Source organism: Protomyctophum parallelum, assembly GCF_964188405.1.
Source record: "Protomyctophum parallelum genome assembly, chromosome: 1".
Taxonomy (NCBI): domain Eukaryota; kingdom Metazoa; phylum Chordata; class Actinopteri; order Myctophiformes; family Myctophidae; genus Protomyctophum; species Protomyctophum parallelum.
The window spans coordinates 77,692,301-77,715,521 of NC_139697.1; the positions used below are offsets into that span (position 1 = coordinate 77,692,301).

The window sequence follows — 23,221 nt, forward strand, 5'->3', positions numbered from 1 at the left end:
CACATTGTTATAACGATCATTAGACTCAGAGCAATAACCCACCTATATCCCAGACTCCCTCCCCAGTCAGAGTTTTAATGAATGTAGTATGTGCAGGATGTAATGTACATACAAATGTGACTACAATTTTATAAATAGTTTATTGTAAACCAAAAGTCCTCTCTCTCACACTGATGCCAGTGTGCCTGTGATCACCCTCCTTTGTGCCAATGTTGTCACCCGTGCCTAAGGTTGCCTACCTACCCCTGGTTTAACAAACATACATACAGTAGAGTGGCAGCCAAGACTATAGATATAACCTTTTAAAGTTTGTTTACAGCCGTAAACGTCATGTGACGTGTTTAAAGGAGTGAGGCGCCCCTCACTTAATTAACACAAGTTCATTTCTTTATTTTGCCACCAGTGTCTCTCTCTCTCTCTCTCTCTCTCTCTCTCTCTCTCTCTCAAAAAAGCAATAAAACATAATATTATAAAACTCTGCTGGTCTAGACGGAGCGGCCCTTTAAGTCCAAGATGATGGTGTGGCACAAGCTGCTGTCCAAGCAGAGACGCAGGGCAGTAGTGGCCTGCTTCAGGATGACACCACTCTACAACATACCAAGGTACACTGATGGAACAACTACTCACATGTTTTACTGCCGCATCGCGGCACATTGTGAGCTTGTAGATCTGCTATTTTCAAATGGCCGAAATCTATTATAATATTAGAGAACTTGTACCCAACACATGGCAAGAAACCCAAAGCCACAACAGCTACGTCGCTATTGCAACACCCACAACACCATCTTACACACTACACCCACACACACTCACACGGCAGTGACGTCACACACTTACCTTCGCAGTGTCCGGGACCTATCTCCTCCTATCGCACCCAACGCCAACACTCGACACCACCCGCCAAAAAATGATCATTGCAGTGCCACCAAAGATGCCTCCCGTCCACACTCACGGCGGCAATGCATTTGTTTACTACAAACATTATCGCCCGAAGCACCCACACCCCCGGAACACTGTTGCCCTTTCACCACGCTAAATTCGCCAGGTCTATGCAAGTGAGCACAAATTACATGTGAGAAAATTAATTCACAAGCCCACAAATGCCATTCAACACACACTACGACTCGCTTACAATTCGCAAACCTGGCAACACTGCCCTGTCTTCTAATAGGCCCACACTAGCTCTCAGAATCTCATTCTGATCTCCCACAGGAGAAGAGAAACGAGGAAGGGGAGAGGAATTGTAGCCTCATATCGCTCTCTCAGCGAATCTCTTAGTTCCATCAACATTGTACTTTGTCTGTAGTTTGTTTGCGCCTACATATTACGATTACACGGAACGCTTTGGCTATTTTCGCCTGCCAGCCAACTGCCGAGTACACACGCCTGCACACACACGCACACGCACGCCTGGCTTGCACACACACACGCACGCCTGGAAGCCACGATCTCTCTCTCTCTCGCCACGCCTATCTCTCTCTCTCGCCACGCCCCACACACACACACAGGCTATACACGCACGGCGGCGCCGCGGCAGCGAGACAGGACGTTATAATCTTGAGTTTCATTAAATAACTGTCTTTCTCCGCACGCGCGCACACAACATTATTCAAGTGAAATGCGTAACGGCAATATTGGGCTAATATAGGCTACCAATACAGGACGTTATAATCTTCACTTTCATTAAATAACTGTCTTTCTCCAGACGCGCACGTGCGCACACAACATTATTCAAGTGAAATGCATAACGCCAATATTGGGCTAATATAGGCTACCAATATGTGGGTAGCCTACAGGCTTTTACCCACGGAATGAATATATATATAATATATATATATATATATATATTCATCTATACCAGGGCTGCCCACACTTTTTTTAACTTCAGAGCTACTTTCAAAACAACCAGCTCATATACCCACCAAATAAAACTATCATCCCATTGCAGAAAATAGTTACAAAATGTAATTGAGGCTACATACAGTGGTGTCCCCTTCGTCTGTACCAGGCTGACTTCTATAGGTTTTGAAAGGTACTTTTTTTTTTTTTTTTTTTATTTAATTTACCCAGGGAAGTAGCTGAGCACAGGTGCTCATTTTCAGCAACGCCCTGCACATCGAAACACACACACACACACACACACACACACACACACACACACACACACACACACACACACAAAATGTCATGTCAAAGGTACCTCTGGAAGCCACACCTCTGATTGGTCGGGTTTAGTCTTAAGGGGTGTGTTTTTTTCACCCACTGTGTAATACAATGAATGGACGGTAGGTGGCAGTAGTACAGAGGCCAGAGAAACTATAAGACAAACGCACATGGAATGGGAAATAGAGGGAGGAAAATGGAAATGGTAGGGTTTTTATTTTTGGTATTTGACTTTGCTACTGATGATTGTACGCAACAACAACTATTGCATTGTGTGTCTGAGCTGACAGGCCCTTTTTTATGTCAATCAATCAAGTCATCTCAGGTCATCTCAAGCGGCAGATGCAAAAAGTTTTTTATATTAAAATTATATATATTTTTAGGGCCATGTCATGTGCTCTACCTGCAAAGCCTTTGTGATCTATAACTTTTGGGCACCGCTTAACGTCAGATCAGGGGTTTTGTCGGCCAGCGCCAAAAATGCTCCCCGACAGCATAATCGGAGCAAATACCGGGCAGTGTGTATGAGCCATAACGTGTTGACTACACTACACTACACTAATAAGGACACATAATAATAACTAATAACCCATCCGTTACTACATGTGGAGTCTACTCCCGCAATTTCCTTCTTCCCATAGTGCGCGGCAACGTAACTCTGGGATGAGCGGCCGCGAAATTCTAGTATATTTATATAGGGCTGAAGGGGTTAGTGTGTTTTGTAATAATAATGAAAGTAACTAATAACTAAAGTTTTCAAATAACTGTAGTAAAGGTACGATATTTGCCTCAGAGATGTAGTGGAGTAGAAGTAAAAGTACTAAAAGTACTTTTAATAATTATTTGGTGGTGCAACCACTCCAAGGAACAGCAATGTCCCTGTGGGACTATGTCCCGAGTACCAGTAGGGGAAAAAGTGAGAAACAGAGAGAGAGAGATAGTGTTGGACTGTTGCCTGCTAATTACAGAGAGAGAGAGAGAGAGAGACAGAGAGAGACAGAGAGACAGAGAGAGGGGAGAGGTGAGTTGCACCACTCAGTTCATACGTGTGTGATTTTTTATAAACAAATAAAAAGTGAGAAATCAATAGACATTATTTTGGCATATTTGTCCTCTGCATAAGAACTAAATTGTATTACTTGTCAGAGAACACGTGCAGGGTATTAAGAATACATTGGATTACTTTTAGGAATATAAATCAATGCACTGCAACTCAACAACTAGCTGTATTGTTTCTCTCTCACAGAAGCACTGAATACCAAAGCATTATACTTATACATTTACAAATGCATGAAAGACTCGAAGATAATTTTGTATATTGATTATAATTTATGCTCGTACATTTTGATCACAGGCACAGAGCTTCCAACATGTTCCTGGAGGGATACAAACGTAACTGGATCCACACAGAGGGATACTCATTTGAGGACCGAATGATAGATGATTTATCTGTGAGTTTACGTTGTGTCATTTTCCCTTCATCTGGAATCTTTAGCTTAACAATGCCCCAGCAATGCTTTACATTGATGATGGAATCTTTAGCTTAACAATGCCCCAGCAATGCTTTACATTGATGATGGAAGTCAAAGCTGCAGTCTGCTGGTACTGCTACGGTCCTTGAAAGTTAATCTCTAGTCGTGATTGCTTTTAGGACTGTAATCCATAACAAAAACAATTGTGGATCAAATTTAATTTGAACCAATCTGTATGGTACTATAGACTATGCTTGCTAATACATTATAACATAACACAGCTGTGGTGCTCGTGCAATTCCAGTGGTCGCACAGGAGAGGGTGAAACACAACAAAACCAGCCCCAAATATTTTTTGATACCCCTCTAGCCCAGGTTATACTCCCCCTTGTAATTGTTTTATTCTTATTTTGTATTTCTTTTAACTGTTTTATTCTTATTTTTCTTTTACATTTTTCTGCCTGTAGCACTTTGAGATTTGCTTCAAATGTAAAGTGTGTTATAAATAAAATGTATTATTATTATTATTATTATTATTATTATTATTTAACATCATCATTAGTTTATTATTTATGCATTATTAAGTAACTCTCTAGTCCAGATTATACCCTTATACTGTATACAGTAAAATTATTATATAGGATTGGACAGGATATATATATACTGTGTATGTATGTATATATATATATATATATATAATACAATACAATATATAGTTATGTGCGGAGAAAATAACTCTGAACATTTTAATACAGATTTATTTAAAAAGGGGGTATAATCTGGACTAGAGAGAGACGTTACTTAATAACACCTTATCTGCACAGGCAAGGATCGAGCATTCCGACGGCAATATCGCACGAAAAACTGTCCTGATATGGAGTGTCAGCCATTGCGTTGCGACGTAGCCTGAACCAATCAAATAACCAATAAATAGGAGCATTTTGATCTCTCAACCAATAAAAGTGAATATACCGTAGGAGGGGTGGACGATGTCGTTGCACGGCGTGTTGTCGCTCGAGGTACGTCAGGACAGTCTCATTGAAAACATGTATTCTATTGAGATTTCATTGATCATTTATTCACATCATATCACATCACATATATTTCGGACTCTTACACCTGTAAGAAAATGAATCTTACGCATTGCATCTTTTCAAATTTCAAATTCAAATTTCAAATTCAAGTCTGGGATCTTCCCAGTATTATAAAGTCGGTCTGTTGGCTCCTGACCAACTCCACTTGACCCATTGAATGAAAGTGCCCTGCTCATGTGCAACTGGTCAGTACTGTGTCTCATTCACTGTCCTGCCCAGATTAACCCTCAAAGTCAAATATCAGTGTTCGTTCATCGATTTGTAACTATAGTACGAGACAGGGGCGGAGCTAACGGGGGTGTAGGGGGGGTGGTCACACCCCGGCCCGGACCTCCTGAGGGCCCGGGCTGTCAGCTGACCGATTGACGATTTTTTACACAGTCACTCACGACTGATAAAACCAGCGGGCCCCCGCGAATCCCGCAATTAACCAGATACAGAGCTTATATAGCCTATATAATAGCCTACACTTTAGCAAAATATCATGTCTGATGAGAATGTACTGCGCTGGACACAGCCGCCTCCATTATTTTCAATGAACCTAACGCACACCGGCTCCGTCCGCCGCGTCGCGCCGCGGCGCCTGGCGCGCCGATAGAACCCAGTTCTATTTTCCAGGCGGCGCCGCGCGGCAACGCGCCGCGCAGACGGTCGCAGACGGTGTGTGTCGGCTTCACACTCTCTCCAACAAACATCCTCACTTCTCAGCCACGCTCCAAAAGTGCAGCACCTGTCACTCATTAGTAGGCTAATCACTCTGTGAGGATTTAGGAGTGCATATGTGTGGATAACTTCCTTTTCTCCACAACGGACTGTTTAGATTCTAAACCCCTTCTTGTTTCTTTTCCCTGTGTGCGATCACTCAGAAGGTGAAACAGAACACAAAGATGAGTACGCACGCACCTCTCTCTCTCTCTACGTCTCTCTCTCTCTCTCTCTCTCTCTCTCTCTCTCTCTCTCTCTCTCTACGTCTCTCTCTCTGTCTCTACGTCTCTCTCTCTCTCTCTACGTCTCTCTCTCTCTCTCTCTCCCTCTCTCTCTCTCTCTCTCTCTCTCGTGTGTGCACTGCTGCGCAATGTCACAGACACAGGCGCGATCAATAATATATAGCATAAATAATAGGCAAAATATAGCACTTTCCCTCTATCTGTGACTGTGATCAGCTCCTCACACTCAACTCCTCTCTCGACTCTCGTTCATGCACGCCTGCTCAAATTAGCAGCAACTGTTTGCGTAAATGTTTTTTTTTTTTCCCGTCGGGGGGGGGGTGGTGGGGGGGGGGTGCTGTTGAGAGTCAGGTTCGGTGAGGCCCGGTCGTGCCGTCTCACACCCCGGCCCGGGCCAATGTTGTTCCGCCACTGGTACGAGAGGATAAAAATGTACGGCTCCATTATGTACCCTCTCAGAGTGAAATAAACACTCAGGATTTGACTGTGCTGCTGTTGTCTTTATCCTTGTATCTCAGAAAGCCATGGATCAAGAGGAAGGAGAAGAAGAGGAAAAGACAGAAACCAAACCAGATCCCCTTCACCAACTCATTTTGCATTTCAGCCGTACCGCTTTAACGGAAAAGAGGTTCAACTAGTTCAGACTCTCACAATGTAGTAGCGTAACTGTGTGGCAGGGCATTATAGCGAACTAAAAACAAACAAAAATGAGAAACTGTTTCATTGCTTTGTTATATAATAATCATAATGTTTTAGAAAGAGTTTTAACAGATTTAAGACCCACATGCACAGCTAAACTTCCCTTTGTTGACATTTGTTTTCGCCCTTGTTACAGCAAACTTGATACGGATCACCTTTATATGGCATACTCAGATATTATGGCAAAGGTGAGTCTTCATCACATCAGTTCAATTGGAAGTTCAGATGCATCTCCATATATTTACCTATGCACGAAAATATGAACTGATTTATTCTATAGAATGCTCCAGGGATAATGTCTGGTGTCCAACCTGGAAGCTACCTCCCCTATGGGTTCCCACTTTCTTTGTGTTTCTGTTTACCACTTACACCCTATATTATTTCATTGACCGATGTCCCACAGGGGTTTATACTTGGCTCATTCCTTTTTTACAACGACACCAAATCTCTTTGCCGTATAAATCTTCTATTTTGTGTTCACCTATTCTATTATGACGTGTGTGTGTGTGTGTGTGTGTGTGTGTGTGTGTGTGTGTGTGTGTGTGTGTGTTTTAGAGTTGCCATATGGGTGAGGAGGACGAAGGGGAGGAGGAAAATGATTTGGAAAAAGCTGAGGATGAGATGTCCTTTGAGGTGCGACAGTCAGAACTGGTAATGGGCGTGGAAGGGGCAGGGAACCGGGAACACACACTGGAGTGGTAGCTCTCTACGCATCGAGTGACCTCATTATCCACCAACCATTATCTCTTTCCATAACGATCTCTTTCTTATCTCTTTCCCCCGTCGCTCCTGTCCGTGTCTTGTTGGTCTGCGTGTCCTGTCCTCTGTGCCTGCATGCTGTGCCTCATGCATGTGATGTGTTGGAACGCAGGCGTGCTGTGCCTCATGCATGTGATGTGTTGGAACGCAGGCGTGCTGTGTTATATCGCCGACACAGTGAGGAAGGGAACGCCACCATGAGTAAAGCCTGATTTATATTTGTGTCACACACCAAAAACACGCAACTCAGGGGTCATCAATATGTCCGTACACAGACAAATGTGTCCGCAGCAAAGACAAATGTTTTATTTGATTTTGTATTATTTGGTCATAAATACCCAATTACTGACTGTCAAGTCTCCAGGTTTTCTTCAGAATATGTATCACACTTAATATGGCACATTAGAACTGGTTTTCAAATGTTTTATTTTATTTAAGGACTCCCTTAACTCTGAGAGTGTAAAATATTGTAGGCACATTTGTAGACTCTCAGAGTTACAGACCCGTTATGGTCATTGTTTCTGGTAATATTATTGTCCACTAATTTTGTATGTCTGTGGCAAAAAAGAAAATTTACAAAAATGTCCACCACATGCCAACATGGCGATGACCCCTGCGCAAAATGTGTGCACCATTAAGTATAACTCAGGCTTAAATGAAATATTGTAATATTATGATTTTGAGCTTCTACTATGTAAGACTGTCACTTCATTTCTGTGTGGTGATAGGGTGTTTAAATTATACTATTGACCATAATCATCACACAGTGCTCATTTGGTCATCATTGGAAAATCCCAGGCTGTTGGGGGGGCAATAATGCTACAATACTCCCTTTTATTGCCTCCACTATGATGATCTGTCCTTCATTACATTAACCTCTAAAGTGTCTGACTAATAGCTCAGTCAAATACAGTAGTTGTTATCGAGACAGGCTGTTGACTAACGTCAACTTTTGTCATCATGGATCCTTGTGACAAAATAAGTAAAATTAAATAAAACTCTTTAGTATTTGAGTCTAGGCATGTCAGATTTGTGTAGCTTCGTTCACACTATCAATAGCTAAAGATTAGACAGGCTACAATGTTACAGTGTGGTGTTTTAATATTGATTTAATTGTGAGGCAAGTTAGTTTCACTGTTGACAGTACATTTTTTTATATACTTTCCATCGTCTTCCTAGCATAATTGTGTGTGAATATAGGAATGGTTTTGGCACCCTGAATGTGCATCTTCAAAGGACATTTTGCAGAAAATAATTCGCCTAAACGTTATTATATTTACATGAGTCGAGGCAGAACTCTGAAAATGCCATTACGGGTCCCATCAAACTCCATTCAAAACATAAAAGTCTCTGAACAAGATTAACCCTTGCTGTTTCTTAAAATGTAATTTAACATTGACACCACGTCTACTGAATAATCACGACACACCTCCCTGTTCTGTCTGTCTCTCTGTCTCTCCCTCTGTTTACATCCTCCCCTCACTGTTTCATAATCATAACATATTCATTTATATTAACCGAATGCTACTAACGAATGTCCCCTCTCCTAACTCACCTAGGTTACTGACAGACTACAGTGAAAGCCAGCATAGAATACACCACAGTGAAAGCTTCCTTAGTCTTCATTCACATAGAGGGATGCTTTGGAACTCGACAATCTGCAAAACTCACATAGTGACGACAGAGACATCAGTCAGAGCCATTTGTGCTGGATTCCAAATATGAGGTCCAACCGCATTAACACATAGCGGGTTGTCCTTGGCCAGGCATACGTGGGTGGGGGGTGGGGGGTGGTGGGGTGGGGTGGGGTGGGTGGGTGGGTGGGTGGGCGTTGGTGCTTAGGAGGGTGTAAATGTGACAGTTGGGTCTGTATTGATGTTGGACACCGACAGTGGAATTCCCTGTTGCAAAATCCTTAGTGTTCATTTTACTCTCAATACTCATGATTTTGCAATGTGACAGTGGGTCAACTGTCTTCCTCCTACAGTAGGTCGAATACTATAAGTACAAATTAAAAGGAAAGTTGATTTGATAGTGCTCAAGAAAATAGTGCTGGAGAGAAAATGGTCTCCAGCGCATGAATCCGTCAAACCATTTCTTTAAGCCGAAGTGCTGGTGAAATGACTTTGACTCAGTGTAAGTCAATGTAGCGTCAACGAAGACACCTTGGTAAGCTGTATGGTCCTTTGCAAGGTCTTCTACCGAGCGAAGGCCATTCAGGGCTATTTGCTGTAGTCAATACGTTTGCTCCCAACCAGCAAACGTAAAGAAGTAGTAGTTGTTAACGATTCTGAAGACTAATAAACTGGAATGAGAGAATGTGTGTGAGTGACAGGTAGATAGCACCAATAATAATAATAGCGCAACAAACAAATACTTACTGTAACTGTAGAAAGAGCTTTGGCTAGCATAGAGGAAAAAGTGAACTAAGCCATAAATTAACCATAAACCACCCTACCAGAATATTTGTCATGAGTCATAAATTAACAATGTCCTTACAAAGTAAAATGATGTTGGTACCCTGTACAATCCTGCGTGTTAATTTAACTCTGAGTGCGTACAAATATAACCATATAGGTCCATATGGTTACATGTACACTTAGAGAGTTAAAGTAACACTCCGGATTTTACAGTGTATTGATTTGATGGTACCCAGTCAGAGTATGAGTGAGCGAAGTGTGATTGTGGAATTACTGAACATGAATGGATAGAACGGGCAGCATTTTTCAAATCGGCACCTGTACTGTAGGATCAGATTGCCGACAGATTGGTCCAGAAGAATCCTGACACTGGTGGACTATTTAATTTGCTTGATTCATCTCAAACATTATACCTACAACAGCATTGGGAAAACACAAGTGTCCTGAAGTCATTCATGTATGATAAAAAAAAAAGTAAAAGACGATATAATTGTGCACATCTCAATGCCTATATTTAGGCCAGGTGCTGGAAGTCAGGCATCAAGGCAAACTTCAAGGAAGAGAAAGACGTTTCTAGAGCTCCGAGACTTACTTTATTTAGAGACAACAAATTGCAACGTTTCGACCTACACGGTTTTCATCAGGCAAATATGGGCATAGGCATATTTGCCTGATGAAGACCTTGTAGGTCGAAACGTTGGAATTTGTTGCCTCTAAATAAAGTATGTCTCGGAGCTCTATAGAAACTAGTGTGCGGATGTTCTTTCTCTTCCTCAAAAAAACGATATAATGACAGCAGAACGAAAACCTGTGTTCAAATTTCTTTTTTTAAAGTGAATTACAAATATTTAAGAACTGTATGACTTCAGTGATTGAACATTGAACCAAGAACTACTAAAAACTGATGGGATGAAACGAAATGCAGCTTTTTTATGCAAGCAGCAAGTCCAAGATGATATAGGAGGTTCTGTTCTATCCATTCATGTGGAGATGTACATGCAAACTGCAGGGACACTTACACAGTGGTTATGCTTAACATAGGAAAAGGAAATGGAGAAGCAAAGACTCCTGTACCAGCAGTCCAGACTGCATAACCGTGGCGCTGCAGAGATGGTCCTGCAGATGATCAGCGCCTGCAAAGGTAGGTACACTAGTACGGCTGTGCAATATGTCAATATTACATTGGTATGATGTTGACTGAGACTTCATTGTAATGATGTGAACATTGGTGGAAAGGGTACTCACATTTTTTTACTTAAGTCAATACTATCAATACTGCAATATAGAAATACTCTGTTACAAGTAAAAGTCTGGAATTGAAAATGTACAAAAGTACAAAAGTATTGGCATCATAATGTACAAAGTACCAAACATAAAAGTACTCATTATGCAGACTGTCCGTTAAACAAGTTTTCAAATGTATAAAAAATATTGTGAAAATAGCAGATCTACAAGCTCACAATGTGTTGCATCACAAAACAGATTGTGAGCTTGTAGATCGGCTATTTTCTAATGGCCAAAATGTATTTTGGGCTGAAGTAGTTAATGTATCTTTTGTAATAATAATCTGTAACACTTATATATAGAATAACTATCCGTTATAACTAGTTAATAAATCATTCAAACTCTACAAAGTAACTATTGTAACTAAGTTTTCAGATAAATGTAGAGTAAAAATACAACATTTAGATGCAAGATGTAGTGGTGTATAAGTAAAGTATTGTAAATTGTAAATATTCAAGTAGTATAAATACCTCAAAATTCTATTTAAGTACAGTACTTATTTAAGTACTTTGTTGTGTTACTTTACACCATGTGATACTGCAAGATGTTGTCTTTTCCTGGTATCAATCACTTTATACTTGTGTCTCAGGAAGTTGGCGGCCTGTTTTGCAAGTGCTGAATTTCCTCTGCAATTCGTCAGCAAAAGAAAAGTGTACTTGTGGTATTTAGTGCTTTACATAATCCTATCTGTCACTTTTTATGTTGTATATAGGTGAGACTGGGATGATGGTGTCTGCCACCCTCAAGTTAGGCATTTCCATCCTGAATGGTGGCAACACTGAGGTGCAACGGGTATGTACACTCTAGTGAACAACATCAATGGAGCACAAAAAGTTTTAGCCTTTGCTTGTTATTGATGATCGGTTTGCCAGATAAGAGACAGCCTGCAAGAGTTTCTTCACATGCAATGTTGAATTTCATATGATCCAATACCAATTATGGATGTCGTTTCTTTGCAGAAAATGCTGGAATACCTGAAGGATAAGAAAGATGTGGGATTCTTTCTCAGCGTTCAGGCTTTGATGCAGACATGCAGGTCAGCTTCCATTCTCTAAAAGATGATTTTATACTTCACATAATGGCTGATCTACATGAAAATCACTGGTCATGTACAGTACATGTACTGTATATATAATATATGTGTGACTTGTTGTATATTTGTGACGCACAGTGTCCTGGATCTAAATGCCTTTGAGAGGCAGAACAAGGCAGAAGGCCTGGGCATGGTGTCAGAGGAAGGCACAAGTAAGTCACCACCAGACAGGCGAAGTTTGTTCTAAATCCTATCCAAAAGTTTTTAAATTTGGCTAAAATGGTTAAGCCCAATTAATAGAGCATAAATGATGTTATGAGAAGTAGTCGGTCTACAGTCTCACAACACGTTGTGAATGTGACACATTGAGAGCTTGTACTGTAGATCGACTGTTTCCTACACTTATAGTAGTATCACAATGATACGAAAAGAGTGTTTGTTTAGTAACTGGGGTCTCCACATCTCTCCAGCTCTTTAAACATACAATAACAAAACAAATTTCACTTTAAGCCATGAACACATGTATCAACACGGAATCTATATGTAATGCTGAAGGCTGATCCAGCGATGATTATGCAAATTGGAGGATTTTTGTTACATTGTCATTGACACAACTGAGCTAATTAATTAATCAAATTGACAGAATAATATGGAAAGGCTCTGCAATTAATTCCATTCATCTCCCTGGAAGTGTTGTTCCGTTGTGACTTTTAATAGTTGTTAATTTGAATTGAATGAGTCATGTCCTAACCTGAAGGTTTATGAATTGCAGGCAGACAGAGGGTGGGGATCACACAGTATTCAGGATATAATTGAAGGGGACAAGTGGGCAATAATATGTGGCTGGGCAATATAAATATATAATATATAAAATATATAAAAACTTTTGCCTCGATTACGATAAAATCAACGCGAACATCGGCAACATGCGACTGGTTGTGAGCTTGTAGATTGGCTATGTTCACTATTTTTGTACGCCATGATCCATTATACAACAAAAATGTTGTGTCGATTTGTTAAATAAAATAAAACGTGACTTGATTATTTGATTACCTACATATGCAGGATTAAGTTGGTTATTGGTTCTAAATGTCAGTTTGATATATTATTTTTGGTTATTGTCCAGCCCTAGCAACTTAAATGCCACTGTCCTTAACCCTTCCAATGAACTTTTGTCCACGTCCCCTGTCTGCCGCACCACTCTAACACCTTGAATTGGCGTTTCAGGGAATTCCATTTTTACAGTATATGTTTGTTTTATAATTTGCGTGTTGCTAGTTGAATTTCTAATTGGTCTTTTCCAGATCGGCATTTGACCCATAGTGCATTTTTTATTTTGTACCTGCACGGTGAAATCCGGAGCATTAATTGAACTCCGAAAGTTGACAAAAATGTACCCTGTTCGGAGTTGAATTTACACTCATTCACCGTGGTTAATCTTCACCCTTCCCATGTCCTAGTCCTCTACTGTTGTCAACACACTGACCACCCTCTCTCCCCTCCCCACGATCACTGCCTCCTCCTCCTCTTCCTCCTACTCCTCCTCTTCCCTTGTCTTTCCTATCATGGCCATCAGACAAAGATCGGGGTAAATTACATTTCTGTCCATCTGTTTATTTACCTTTCTCTTCTTTTTCTTCCTCTTTCTCTCCACTGTCCCCCCTGTCATTTCATCTCCTTTTTTTCTTATGCTGAGATTCCACCAAGAGGGGATTGGTTGCCACTGTCCATGTTAAAAATAATGTATTTTATAGACAATTTGAAATATACAAAAAGTCTTCAAGGCAGCCCCATGTATGTTGTCAGCTGTAATCGGAGGGGGAAAACATAGGTGTCACTGTTTATTAATGATTTAAAAATTTGCACTCACAAACTACTGCACCTGCAAGTAGTTCCACTGTAATGTTACAAAATATATTAAAGATAGCTGCCAACACCACTAACTTTTGACTCTATTATGACAAATGATACATTTCTGCATTCATTCATCTGACAAACATATTTAAAATAACTTTAAACGTATTTCCAGTCCTCCATCCATTCTCATCATCACTAAACATGGTTGCCAACATCAGTATGTTGGCAACGTGTGTTTTGCTGCACAATCACGCATTGTGATTTGTGTCCTCCGCTCATATCACCATAATAACCTCATCTCAACAATTGATGAAGGATCAATGAAGAATCAATTCCAGGGATCCATTGTCATATTTCCTTTGGGTGTAGCACACATAATCTCATTCTTTAACTTCCAATGAATGCCTCCTTGGACATTGCCCCAACCCGTCTGCCTCTTCATTGTGTCTCACTAGAGGAGTGGAGGTCTGTGCTGCCTGCATGGCTTGTCCGTGTGTCTGTTATAACTGTTGTTTTGTCACCTCCTGTCTTGTAGTATTGTCCCTTGTATTTGTACTTGTTGATATCGGTGTATTATGTCTGTTTTAATACAGTACTGTTTCTACTTGATTAACAACTTTCTTTGCAAATTGTATTTACAAATTACAAAGACAATCTATTCTAGGCATTTAGCAAATGCTCTTATTATCCAGAGCAAATTCAAAGTTTCAAATCGGAGTGAATGGTATGAAGCGTGTAACTACAGTAAGTACAATTTAGAGGTATTTTTACTTTAGTGGAGTATTTCCAATTTTCAATACTTTTACTTCTACTCCACTCTGAGGACCATCTTAACACCATAGTACAGAGGAATAGCAACAGCACACAATTGTTATTTATTCAGAGCAAAACCATGAATGATGTCATAAAAGGTACAGGTATGTAGTATGGATGTGTGTTTACCATTATGTTCACTCTATTGATGATTAATAAATAAACCTGCCGCAAATGTGTACGTTTACAGTTTACACATAGATGAGCTGCCCTGTTTCAGTGTTTCATGTGTCTTAAATGTCTTGTTAGTATTCTCTGTTTTGAGTCTGTTTTGCCTGTTGTGAGAATGCATTGTGTTTTATACCTTGCTGCAAGCCAACACTTAGGAACCCTAAACTTGCAATTGCCTGTTCCATCGTTGGATGCACACAGTCAAATTCTGTGTTAATTTACCATTTGTACGAATTTAACCAAATCACCATTTGGCTATATTTGTACACTCTCAGGGTTAAATTAACACTAAAGATTTCACAGTGTATGCTTCTAATTTTGACCGTACAGTCGTTTTGGCAAGGTACTTTGATGTTTTCCTTTCCATTCCGTTTAGGTGAGAAGGTCATGGCGGACGATGAGTTCACGTGTGACCTCTTCCGGTTCCTGCAGCTGCTTTGTGAGGGACACAATAACGGTGAGAGTCAATCACACCTCCAACCTGAGGAATGAGCTTCAAACCGAGCTTGGTATGGTATAAAACATACTGTAGATGAGTCAAATGTCGCTTTACAAGGTAGAAAGCGTACAGGAGTCAAATGTTGCCTCTTACAGTAGAAATTAAAAAGCATGCAGGAATCATATGTGATCAAATGTCGCTATTCAGTGTTCGCATTAGAAAAATGTGCAGTAATCAAATGTTTACTGTTCGCAACCCTTCACATTGGTCTCTATTGTAGATTTTCAGAACTACCTTCGCACACAGACTGCCTGTACCACTACCATCAACGTCATCATCTGCACAGTAGACTACCTGCTTCGATTACAGGTGCTGTAAACTCTGACACTGGTTATTACAGTAGGCACACTGTACATTTATATATGTGCATGAAAGTCCAGTTTGCATTATGTTATGTGCATCTTTTGGCAGTGTAAAATATGCCACAACCTCATGTCACTTTCATACGGCTCCTTGTTTTGTGCGTGCAACAGGAGTCCATCAGTGATTTTTACTGGTACTACTCTGGCAAAGACATCATCGATGACCCAGGGAAGAAGAATTTCTCTAAAGCAATGACGGTGGCAAAACAGATTTTTAACAGTCTGACTGAGTACATTCAGGTAAATTGAGTTTGAAAAATAAATCTGATTTTAAAAATGTATAAAAAAATATATATTTGGGATTTTTTTGGTTGAGCCACAAAAGCTGGTGCACCACTGTCTGCACTGCAATATAATATGCATGGTATTTATTGATTGATAGCCCCGACTACTGAATACTCTCAGAGTAACATTAATGCTGAGGACTTTGTACAGAAGAAGAAGAAAATAATAATAATAATAAAATGGTGGTCCACGGCCCAATGCAGTGGTTCTCTGCATTGTGCCTCAGGGTCCAAATGGACCCTTATATACAGATCTGTAACTCAGAGTGCAAAATGGAATGGAATGGAACCAAATGGACCGTTACGGGTCCATTTTGTAAACTCTCTGAGTTATTGAGGTCCTTGATATGAAATATTTTGAAGAACCACTGGCCTAATCAAACTGGGGGTCCTGTCGGATGGATTAGAGCACAATCACTGCTCTAATCCGCCGTCTGAAAACTCACCTGTTCAGACTCTACTTTTTGCCTGTAGCACTTGCTGCAGCACTTGCACTAGCCTTGACAACTTTGCAGGCGCATGAAAAGGCTATAATGTGTAATTTTGATAGTAGAGATACAGATGTCAGCTCATTATTGATCTATCTTCCTATAGTGTTTATTGTAAATCTAATGCTTACTTTAAATCGCTCTGGATTCAGAGCATTTGATAAATGCCTAAATTGTAACACTTGTGCCCAGGGCCCGTGCACAGGGAACCAGCAGTCTCTGACCCACAGCAGGCTGTGGGACGCTGTGGTGGGCTTCCTCCACGTCTTTGCTCACATGATGATGAAGCTGGCACAGGTACGAGCTCATTAAACCACACCCTTTCTCAAATGTCAACTGACTGACTGCTGTGAACAATATTAAGGAAACACAAACATCATCATGACATGCCTTAGTTAATGACTGAATGATTATTAGTTATTTATAATAACCAATCATGTACAGTATACAGTATGTATGTTTAATTTCTTTGATTTAAATGCTTAATTTAATTTGCATTCTTCGATTATTGTGGCAGTTTAACCGTTTCTATCTGGTAACATTATCATAATTGTCAAAAACAAATAAATAAATCATAAATAACAAAAATAGCCAATTAACAGCTCACAACATGATGCGTCGTGAACTTGTAGGTTGGCCATATTAATTATTTTCCTTTTTTTGTTTAAGCTATTTAGCAAGGGGCGGGAACCCCTAATTTATAATCTGAGAATCCTTGCCATAACATACTTGTGAGGCCTTTTTCTGAACTTTTGTGGGAGATTCTGCATTTGCTTCTGTGGAATGAGTAAAGCGAGACCACAGGAAAGTGTTAATGTTGGTGTTTCCTTAATATGTAGAGCATTCGCCCGAAATTTGCAGATACAGAGATTTGGGTGTTTGGAGGGAACGGAGGGGGCCTAGTATTGGCCGGTGGAGTCTGGTCAATGAAGTGTATATACTGTAAGGTTTATCTGGTTAATTAAATATATATACAGCATTCACACCATACTGTAAATAATAGATATATGTTTTATTACACATGCATGAGGAAATTTCATGTGTATTTTTGCTAGCCATAAGTCCATTGAACATGCTCAAACATTTTGTCTTAGTGGCTGCCAATATGCACGCACACTGATCACAAAATACTCACCAGCCTGCAGTTGCAAACGTTTGTGCATAGAGCTAAGACACATGGTTTCTTCCTGTGCTCACAGGTGTTTTGACAATTCATTTTTCACAGATTTTATTATGGGCTGGTTTCAATGTGGTTTTACACATTCAGTTGGTCCTGGATTTACAAATCAATAGAAACGATTAAATAAGGGCAGTATCTGCTAAGTAAAATATATAAATTATAATTATATTTTTAATATTTTTAACTTCTGATATACTTAGTTTTTCCAATTTATGTATCACTTAAATTACAGGATGGATCAAATGTGTGGAACCATGTTTATCCCAGTAAATATTAAAATCTGTATGTTACATACTGCACTGTATAAACAAAATGGACAAAATGCTTCCGGGGCCACCATGTGACTTCTCCACTCTATAGGATATGTTGTGCATCTTTTAGAAAATATTGATTTTGCATTAAAAATGATATGTGCAACAGTTGTGTTGTGTAAACGTAATATTAACTCATAAACGAGACATGTGTCAAACAAGTCACGTTTGACCATGTACAGTAGTAATACTGTAGTAGTAGTAGTTTGTAGTCTGGAATGACTGAGGAAATCACGTTTGATGCATAAACACCTCTTGTTACCGGTATGTGCTATGAGTATGAGGTCATGGAAATGTGGAGAAATCAATAATTTACCCACTCAATATTCAGCATGTGCACACGGACATCATGCACATTCATACAATTATTATCTGGTTTGTACAGTAAGTGTACCCCTTCAACTACTGTGGTACACCAATTAAAAAGGATTGCGTATTATATAGGTTAGGGTAGGTTTGGTGATTTTAGGCCTACGCTATAGCCTATATACAGTATGTCTCTTACGGTGGTGGGGAAGTGGGGTGGTCCTTGATTGTTCTAAATATGCTAGTGGTCCAGCGATTAAACAAGGTTTGCGAACCATTGCCTTACGGTATATACAGTAGCTGTACCTGCAGATAACCAGCTGCTAACACATTCCAAACAGGGTATGTCAAAATAGATCCAAAAGTGCCAGTCTGAGACCTGAGCAAATCGTCGCTGTCGGATGGAAGACTTAAAAACAGTTTTTCAGATTTACTATATTAAAAAAATAATAAGGATTTATAATAGTGATTTCCTGATTAGAGAAAGTGTGTGTGGCTGTGGCCAACATGTCATGAATTACATCTCATTTGAATGAATGTAATGTACGTAATCTCTCAACTACCCTGTGGAACCTACATGGCTCTTTTTCTCTTTTCTTTTAGCAATTTGACATACCCTGTTTAGAATTGTTAATAAACACTGTAAACGTGAACTCATTATTTCAACCTTTCGGCTGACTTTGGAGCTAATATTATCTGTGAATTCAAGCACTATAGGTGTGTATGGGACAAATAAAATAGGACTAAATTCACCAAATACAGTGGTGGAGTAGAATACTACTTGAGTAACTTTAATGACCTTAAAAAGTAACTTAAATTATCTGAAATTACCGCTTTAGTATCTAAATAATTAATTCAACCGGCAAAGTATCAAAAGTAAAAGTAAATGCTGTTAAATTAACTTTATTCTGTATAGTACCGTCGTACAGATGAAAATGTCAAATTTGAGGGCAAATTTGAGAATATTTTAAATGTCATTCCCTCATGGCAGACAAAGGGAACATGTCAGCCCGCAAGAAATCCTCCTCCCTTCAATGAGTCTGACCATACGGTACGGTATATCTTAGATATGGCCATGGGTGATGATTGTTGCATCTGCTGCTGTCATCTTCCTTGGTAGCTTGGTAACATACTGACTGGCCAGGCTGAACGCGCTGACAGTAACCTTGCCACGTCACCAGGCTTTCTGGCAGTACCTTTGGAAAGGCTGGTTTCTATTCTGAATTAACCAGTGTGATCCGGCCTAGAGCCTGCTTACTCTAAAAAGTCTGTGTCCGGTTTGTGCAGCAGTGTTATTGTTGTTCGCCCACATGAATGTCAAATTGAGTAGCTTAGTTTCACCGGTTGCTACGAGTTGAAATAAAACATTTACCTACCAAACAAAGTATTCCAAGGAGTACTTCCCAGGTTCCCAGGTTACATTTTGCTTGGAACAATAGCACTGCGTCACAGACTGGAAACCGAATGTTTGGACTAGGTAGGCTCTAGACTGTATCTGCAATCTGCAAAGCAAATTGATCCCTGTCTATGCTGACGGCATTAATAACTTGGGCACTATTTTCTTTTCAATGGGATTTTTTTTACTGGATTAGATTGCCAATGTACTGTATTGGAGTAAAAATGTAATTGTAGCATAGTAAGATGAAAATACTAAAAATAGACGAATAAACAAATTGAGTACATTTGAGTACAGTACACGTCCTCAGAAAAAGTAGGCTAATTGTATTTATAAAAGTGATAATGAGGGACATCACACACTATGTCCCACATTATTAGGAAAACTGAACATGGTGTTATCACCATGTTGAAGCAGTTGTCCCTGCGTCTTCTTCTTCTTTGCTCCTAAGTTATAATATAATTTGAATAATACCACTCTTACCACATTCTCCCTGTATTTTAAAGTAAGCCTTTATTCTGAATAGTAAAATGTGATGTTCTGGTGTGTTGTATATTAAATGGAATTACAATATTATTAGATGATGTAAGAAAACGAATGCAATACTGGAAGAAAGAAGATAAAACATATTTTGAAATGTAATAGTGTTTTATTTTTGACCTGTTCACAAAATCTTATGATATATATTTACATATTTATTTAAACTGTCTTTCACATGGTCAATGAAGGGTAAAGTAGGTATTCATTTTATTTATCTATTGACGTGATATGGTGTTACTGTTTACTGGCTGTACTTCAACTTCAGATTCTTTTCTCAGTTTGTTTTGTTACTCATTTGCCTTTTTAAGTTGTAATGAGAATGCTTGAACAATCACAAATCTATACATATTTACATACAGTATGGATAGGGTTCAGTGAACAACAGAAAACATTTTTCACATATAAAAGGTTATATCAGGACATTCCTACATTGACCACTGTTACAGTACCATATCACCATATGAACCAATTCCTTATGCATACATGCGATTACAAGATCTTCTGAGAAAAGGATCTGCTCTTTAAAGGCAGGGCAACAGATAATAAAATAAATCTGGATATTCAAATAATGTGGGAAGAAAAGTACTTTATGATGTCACAAGTGGAAACAGTCCACACTGGTAAACTCACTCTCACACTCCCTATAAGACGAATCCGCAGAGCGCTGCCCTGAGCGCAATCATAACTGCAGTGTCAAATGGCTCTTAATTATCGCTTAATAGTCTGCAAATTCATCTATAAACAAAATTAACAAATACAAGGATACTTATATCATCCATTCCATATACATTTAATGTAACCTTTTACAGTCGAGAAAGGCCTACAGAGCATTGCAAATTCAGTATATCTGGTTTTCTAACGCTATAAATGTACAGTGTAGTGTACATTTTTAGGCAAATGTTGTACTCAAAGTACTGACAATATAGCTACTTCCTCCACTTGTGATGTCATCACTGTACAATTGCATTTTTGCACATAATTTAACACATTTTTAATAATTTCCATATAATTATCCGAAAAAGGAACGGATATTGTTGTTTAGATATGGACTAGTATGCAAATATCAGAAGTTGTCGCTTATCTGTTGCCTTACCTTTAATCTCCAGTGTTGGAATATATGTTTTAATGTTACACTCATTCAGCGTGCCCATATTTAACAGTTGTAAGACTGATGTTGTTGACTCTCCCTCTTTCATATCATTAATAAGTAACCTGAGGGAAGATGCTTGAAGACGTTTCATTTGTGGTGTGTGTTTTCAGACTAATTCTGACTAATTCCAATTTACAGTTGGATACAATGCACCTTGCAACACTTCTAAGGTGTAGAATAATATTAAATTATGTCATTGCTGTCGGGTGGAAACCTTGTATGTCCAAAACCTTTTACTTTTTTATTATTATACATTTATTTTGTAGAATATTGGAAATAGCTGATTTACCAGCTCACAATGCCTCACATCGCAAGGTGTTTTGAGCTTTTAGATCTATTTTCACTACTTTTGTGCAACATTTGTATGATGAAGTAGGGCATTGATTTACGAAAACAAATTAAATGTGGAGGTTTCTGCCCGACGGCATCGATTTGTCTGATCTCGAGGGCAATGATTAGATGTCGTTTTTATTTCTTCAAACTCCATTGAACTGCATTCAAGACAAAATAATACCGATCATTCACATCCTTTGGTGAATATGATTAAAGTGCCTTCACATTGCACTGATATACTGTAGTACTGCTATTGAAAAGTGTCATAGTAATTGTGTGTACTGATACAGTGTACAGTATTTAATGCCAACTGTATTGCAACATCTATGCCAGTCTTGCCATGCCATTCTATACATCATGAGGACCACAATGTACAGTACAATACATAACATATGATTATAAGGTCTAATTATGTATTATAAAATACATAATGTTTTTTTAATTACATTTGTTAAATAAAATAAGTCCTACTGGGTGAAGAATGGTTGTTAAACGTCTGAATCGTCTAGCATGATAATATATTGTAATTATTAAGGAACACTTCACCTATTTTCAACCATATCTTCATAATATAATTGGTAATCACTAATGCTTGTTATAAGATGCCGTCTACTCACTATGCGTCTCAATTGTGGGATGGACAGTGGAGAAACATGCCTACCAGTGACATCATAGATGGGGATTCCAAGCTAATAAAAACTACAGCCATTCCAAATAAATACATTGAAAATGTTGTTTGAAATGACCAAACCATCCTATAGATGGCATCAATGGTAGGCTGTTCTCTGAACTGTCCACATCGCTACTCTAAGACACAGAAATCCTGCCATTTCAGGTCGAGACCCAAAAGAGAGACGTTTTCCCGGGACCCAAACTAGTGAAAATAGAAGATCTACAAGCGCATCAGCTATTTTCACTACTTAATTATTATAATTAAGATTAAGAATTTGATTTGCTTGTTTGTTGTTTTTTAAATGCATAGTTTTTTACTTTTTTTTTTTTTTTAATCTTTTGAATAAAATGTAAATATGTAAAAGAAAATGTAGGAAAAGAAAATTGAATTTTTACTCGACTGTTTGGGAAACTGTTAAAAAGCATTAGTGGAACAATTATATGAAGATGGATTTCAAATGTGTGAAGTTGTCCTTTAAATAAATGCACAAATACCAGGCTTCTCAGGTCGGCTATACTGTAAGTCACAAGCATGATTTAATTATTTAAAACCTTTGTATGTAACCTTCACCTCATACAAAATTTGATTTCCTCAGATTTCAAAAATCCCTCTGTGTGATAAGTGTTGACAGCTGTTTTCAATGCCAAACGTTCCCTGTGCATCCCTTTTCCCAAAAAAGACTAGCTATTATCATTGTAATATCCCGTGTGTTCTTTGACTTGCTATAGGACTCGAGTCAAATTGGTCTGCTGAAGGAGCTTCTTGACCTTCAGAAAGATATGGTTGTCATGCTGCTTTCCCTGTTGGAGGGTAGAGTATTATTTGATACTGCTGATGTACTATTTGTCGCACATTTACTTCATTCCTAGGACAGCTTTTTAGAAGAAAATAAATCAAGGCTTTGTGTTATATTGATTTGGCAATAATCGAAACAGACTGTGTGGAAATATATTAATTCAAAGAATCATCTGCAGTAGTTATACAGATG

General features: G+C 39.0%; 1 protein-coding gene across 5 annotated transcripts in view; it reads left to right on the forward strand.

The window, feature by feature from the left end:
* LOC310874532 (ryanodine receptor 1-like) overlaps nt 1-23,221 on the forward strand; it is a 125,325-nt gene that overhangs the window by 86,429 nt on the left and 15,675 nt on the right. For 2 of the 5 annotated variants that reach the window (XM_083787381.1, XM_083787383.1), the window contains 15 exons: nt 490-602; nt 3,518-3,614; nt 6,194-6,303; nt 6,511-6,562; nt 6,930-7,025; nt 10,595-10,694; nt 11,550-11,629; nt 11,797-11,873; nt 12,009-12,082; nt 13,447-13,458; nt 15,088-15,168; nt 15,431-15,519; nt 15,684-15,812; nt 16,537-16,641; nt 22,962-23,043. In XM_083787381.1, the coding sequence (XP_083643507.1) occupies nt 490-602; nt 3,518-3,614; nt 6,194-6,303; nt 6,511-6,562; nt 6,930-7,025; nt 10,595-10,694; nt 11,550-11,629; nt 11,797-11,873; nt 12,009-12,082; nt 13,447-13,458; nt 15,088-15,168; nt 15,431-15,519; nt 15,684-15,812; nt 16,537-16,641; nt 22,962-23,043 (1,297 nt within the window). The remainder of the gene's footprint in view (nt 1-489; nt 603-3,517; nt 3,615-6,193; nt 6,304-6,510; nt 6,563-6,929; nt 7,026-10,594; nt 10,695-11,549; nt 11,630-11,796; nt 11,874-12,008; nt 12,083-13,446; nt 13,459-15,087; nt 15,169-15,430; nt 15,520-15,683; nt 15,813-16,536; nt 16,642-22,961; nt 23,044-23,221) is intronic. The other 3 variants (XM_083787382.1, XM_083787384.1, XM_083787385.1) reach the window with 2 other exon arrangements.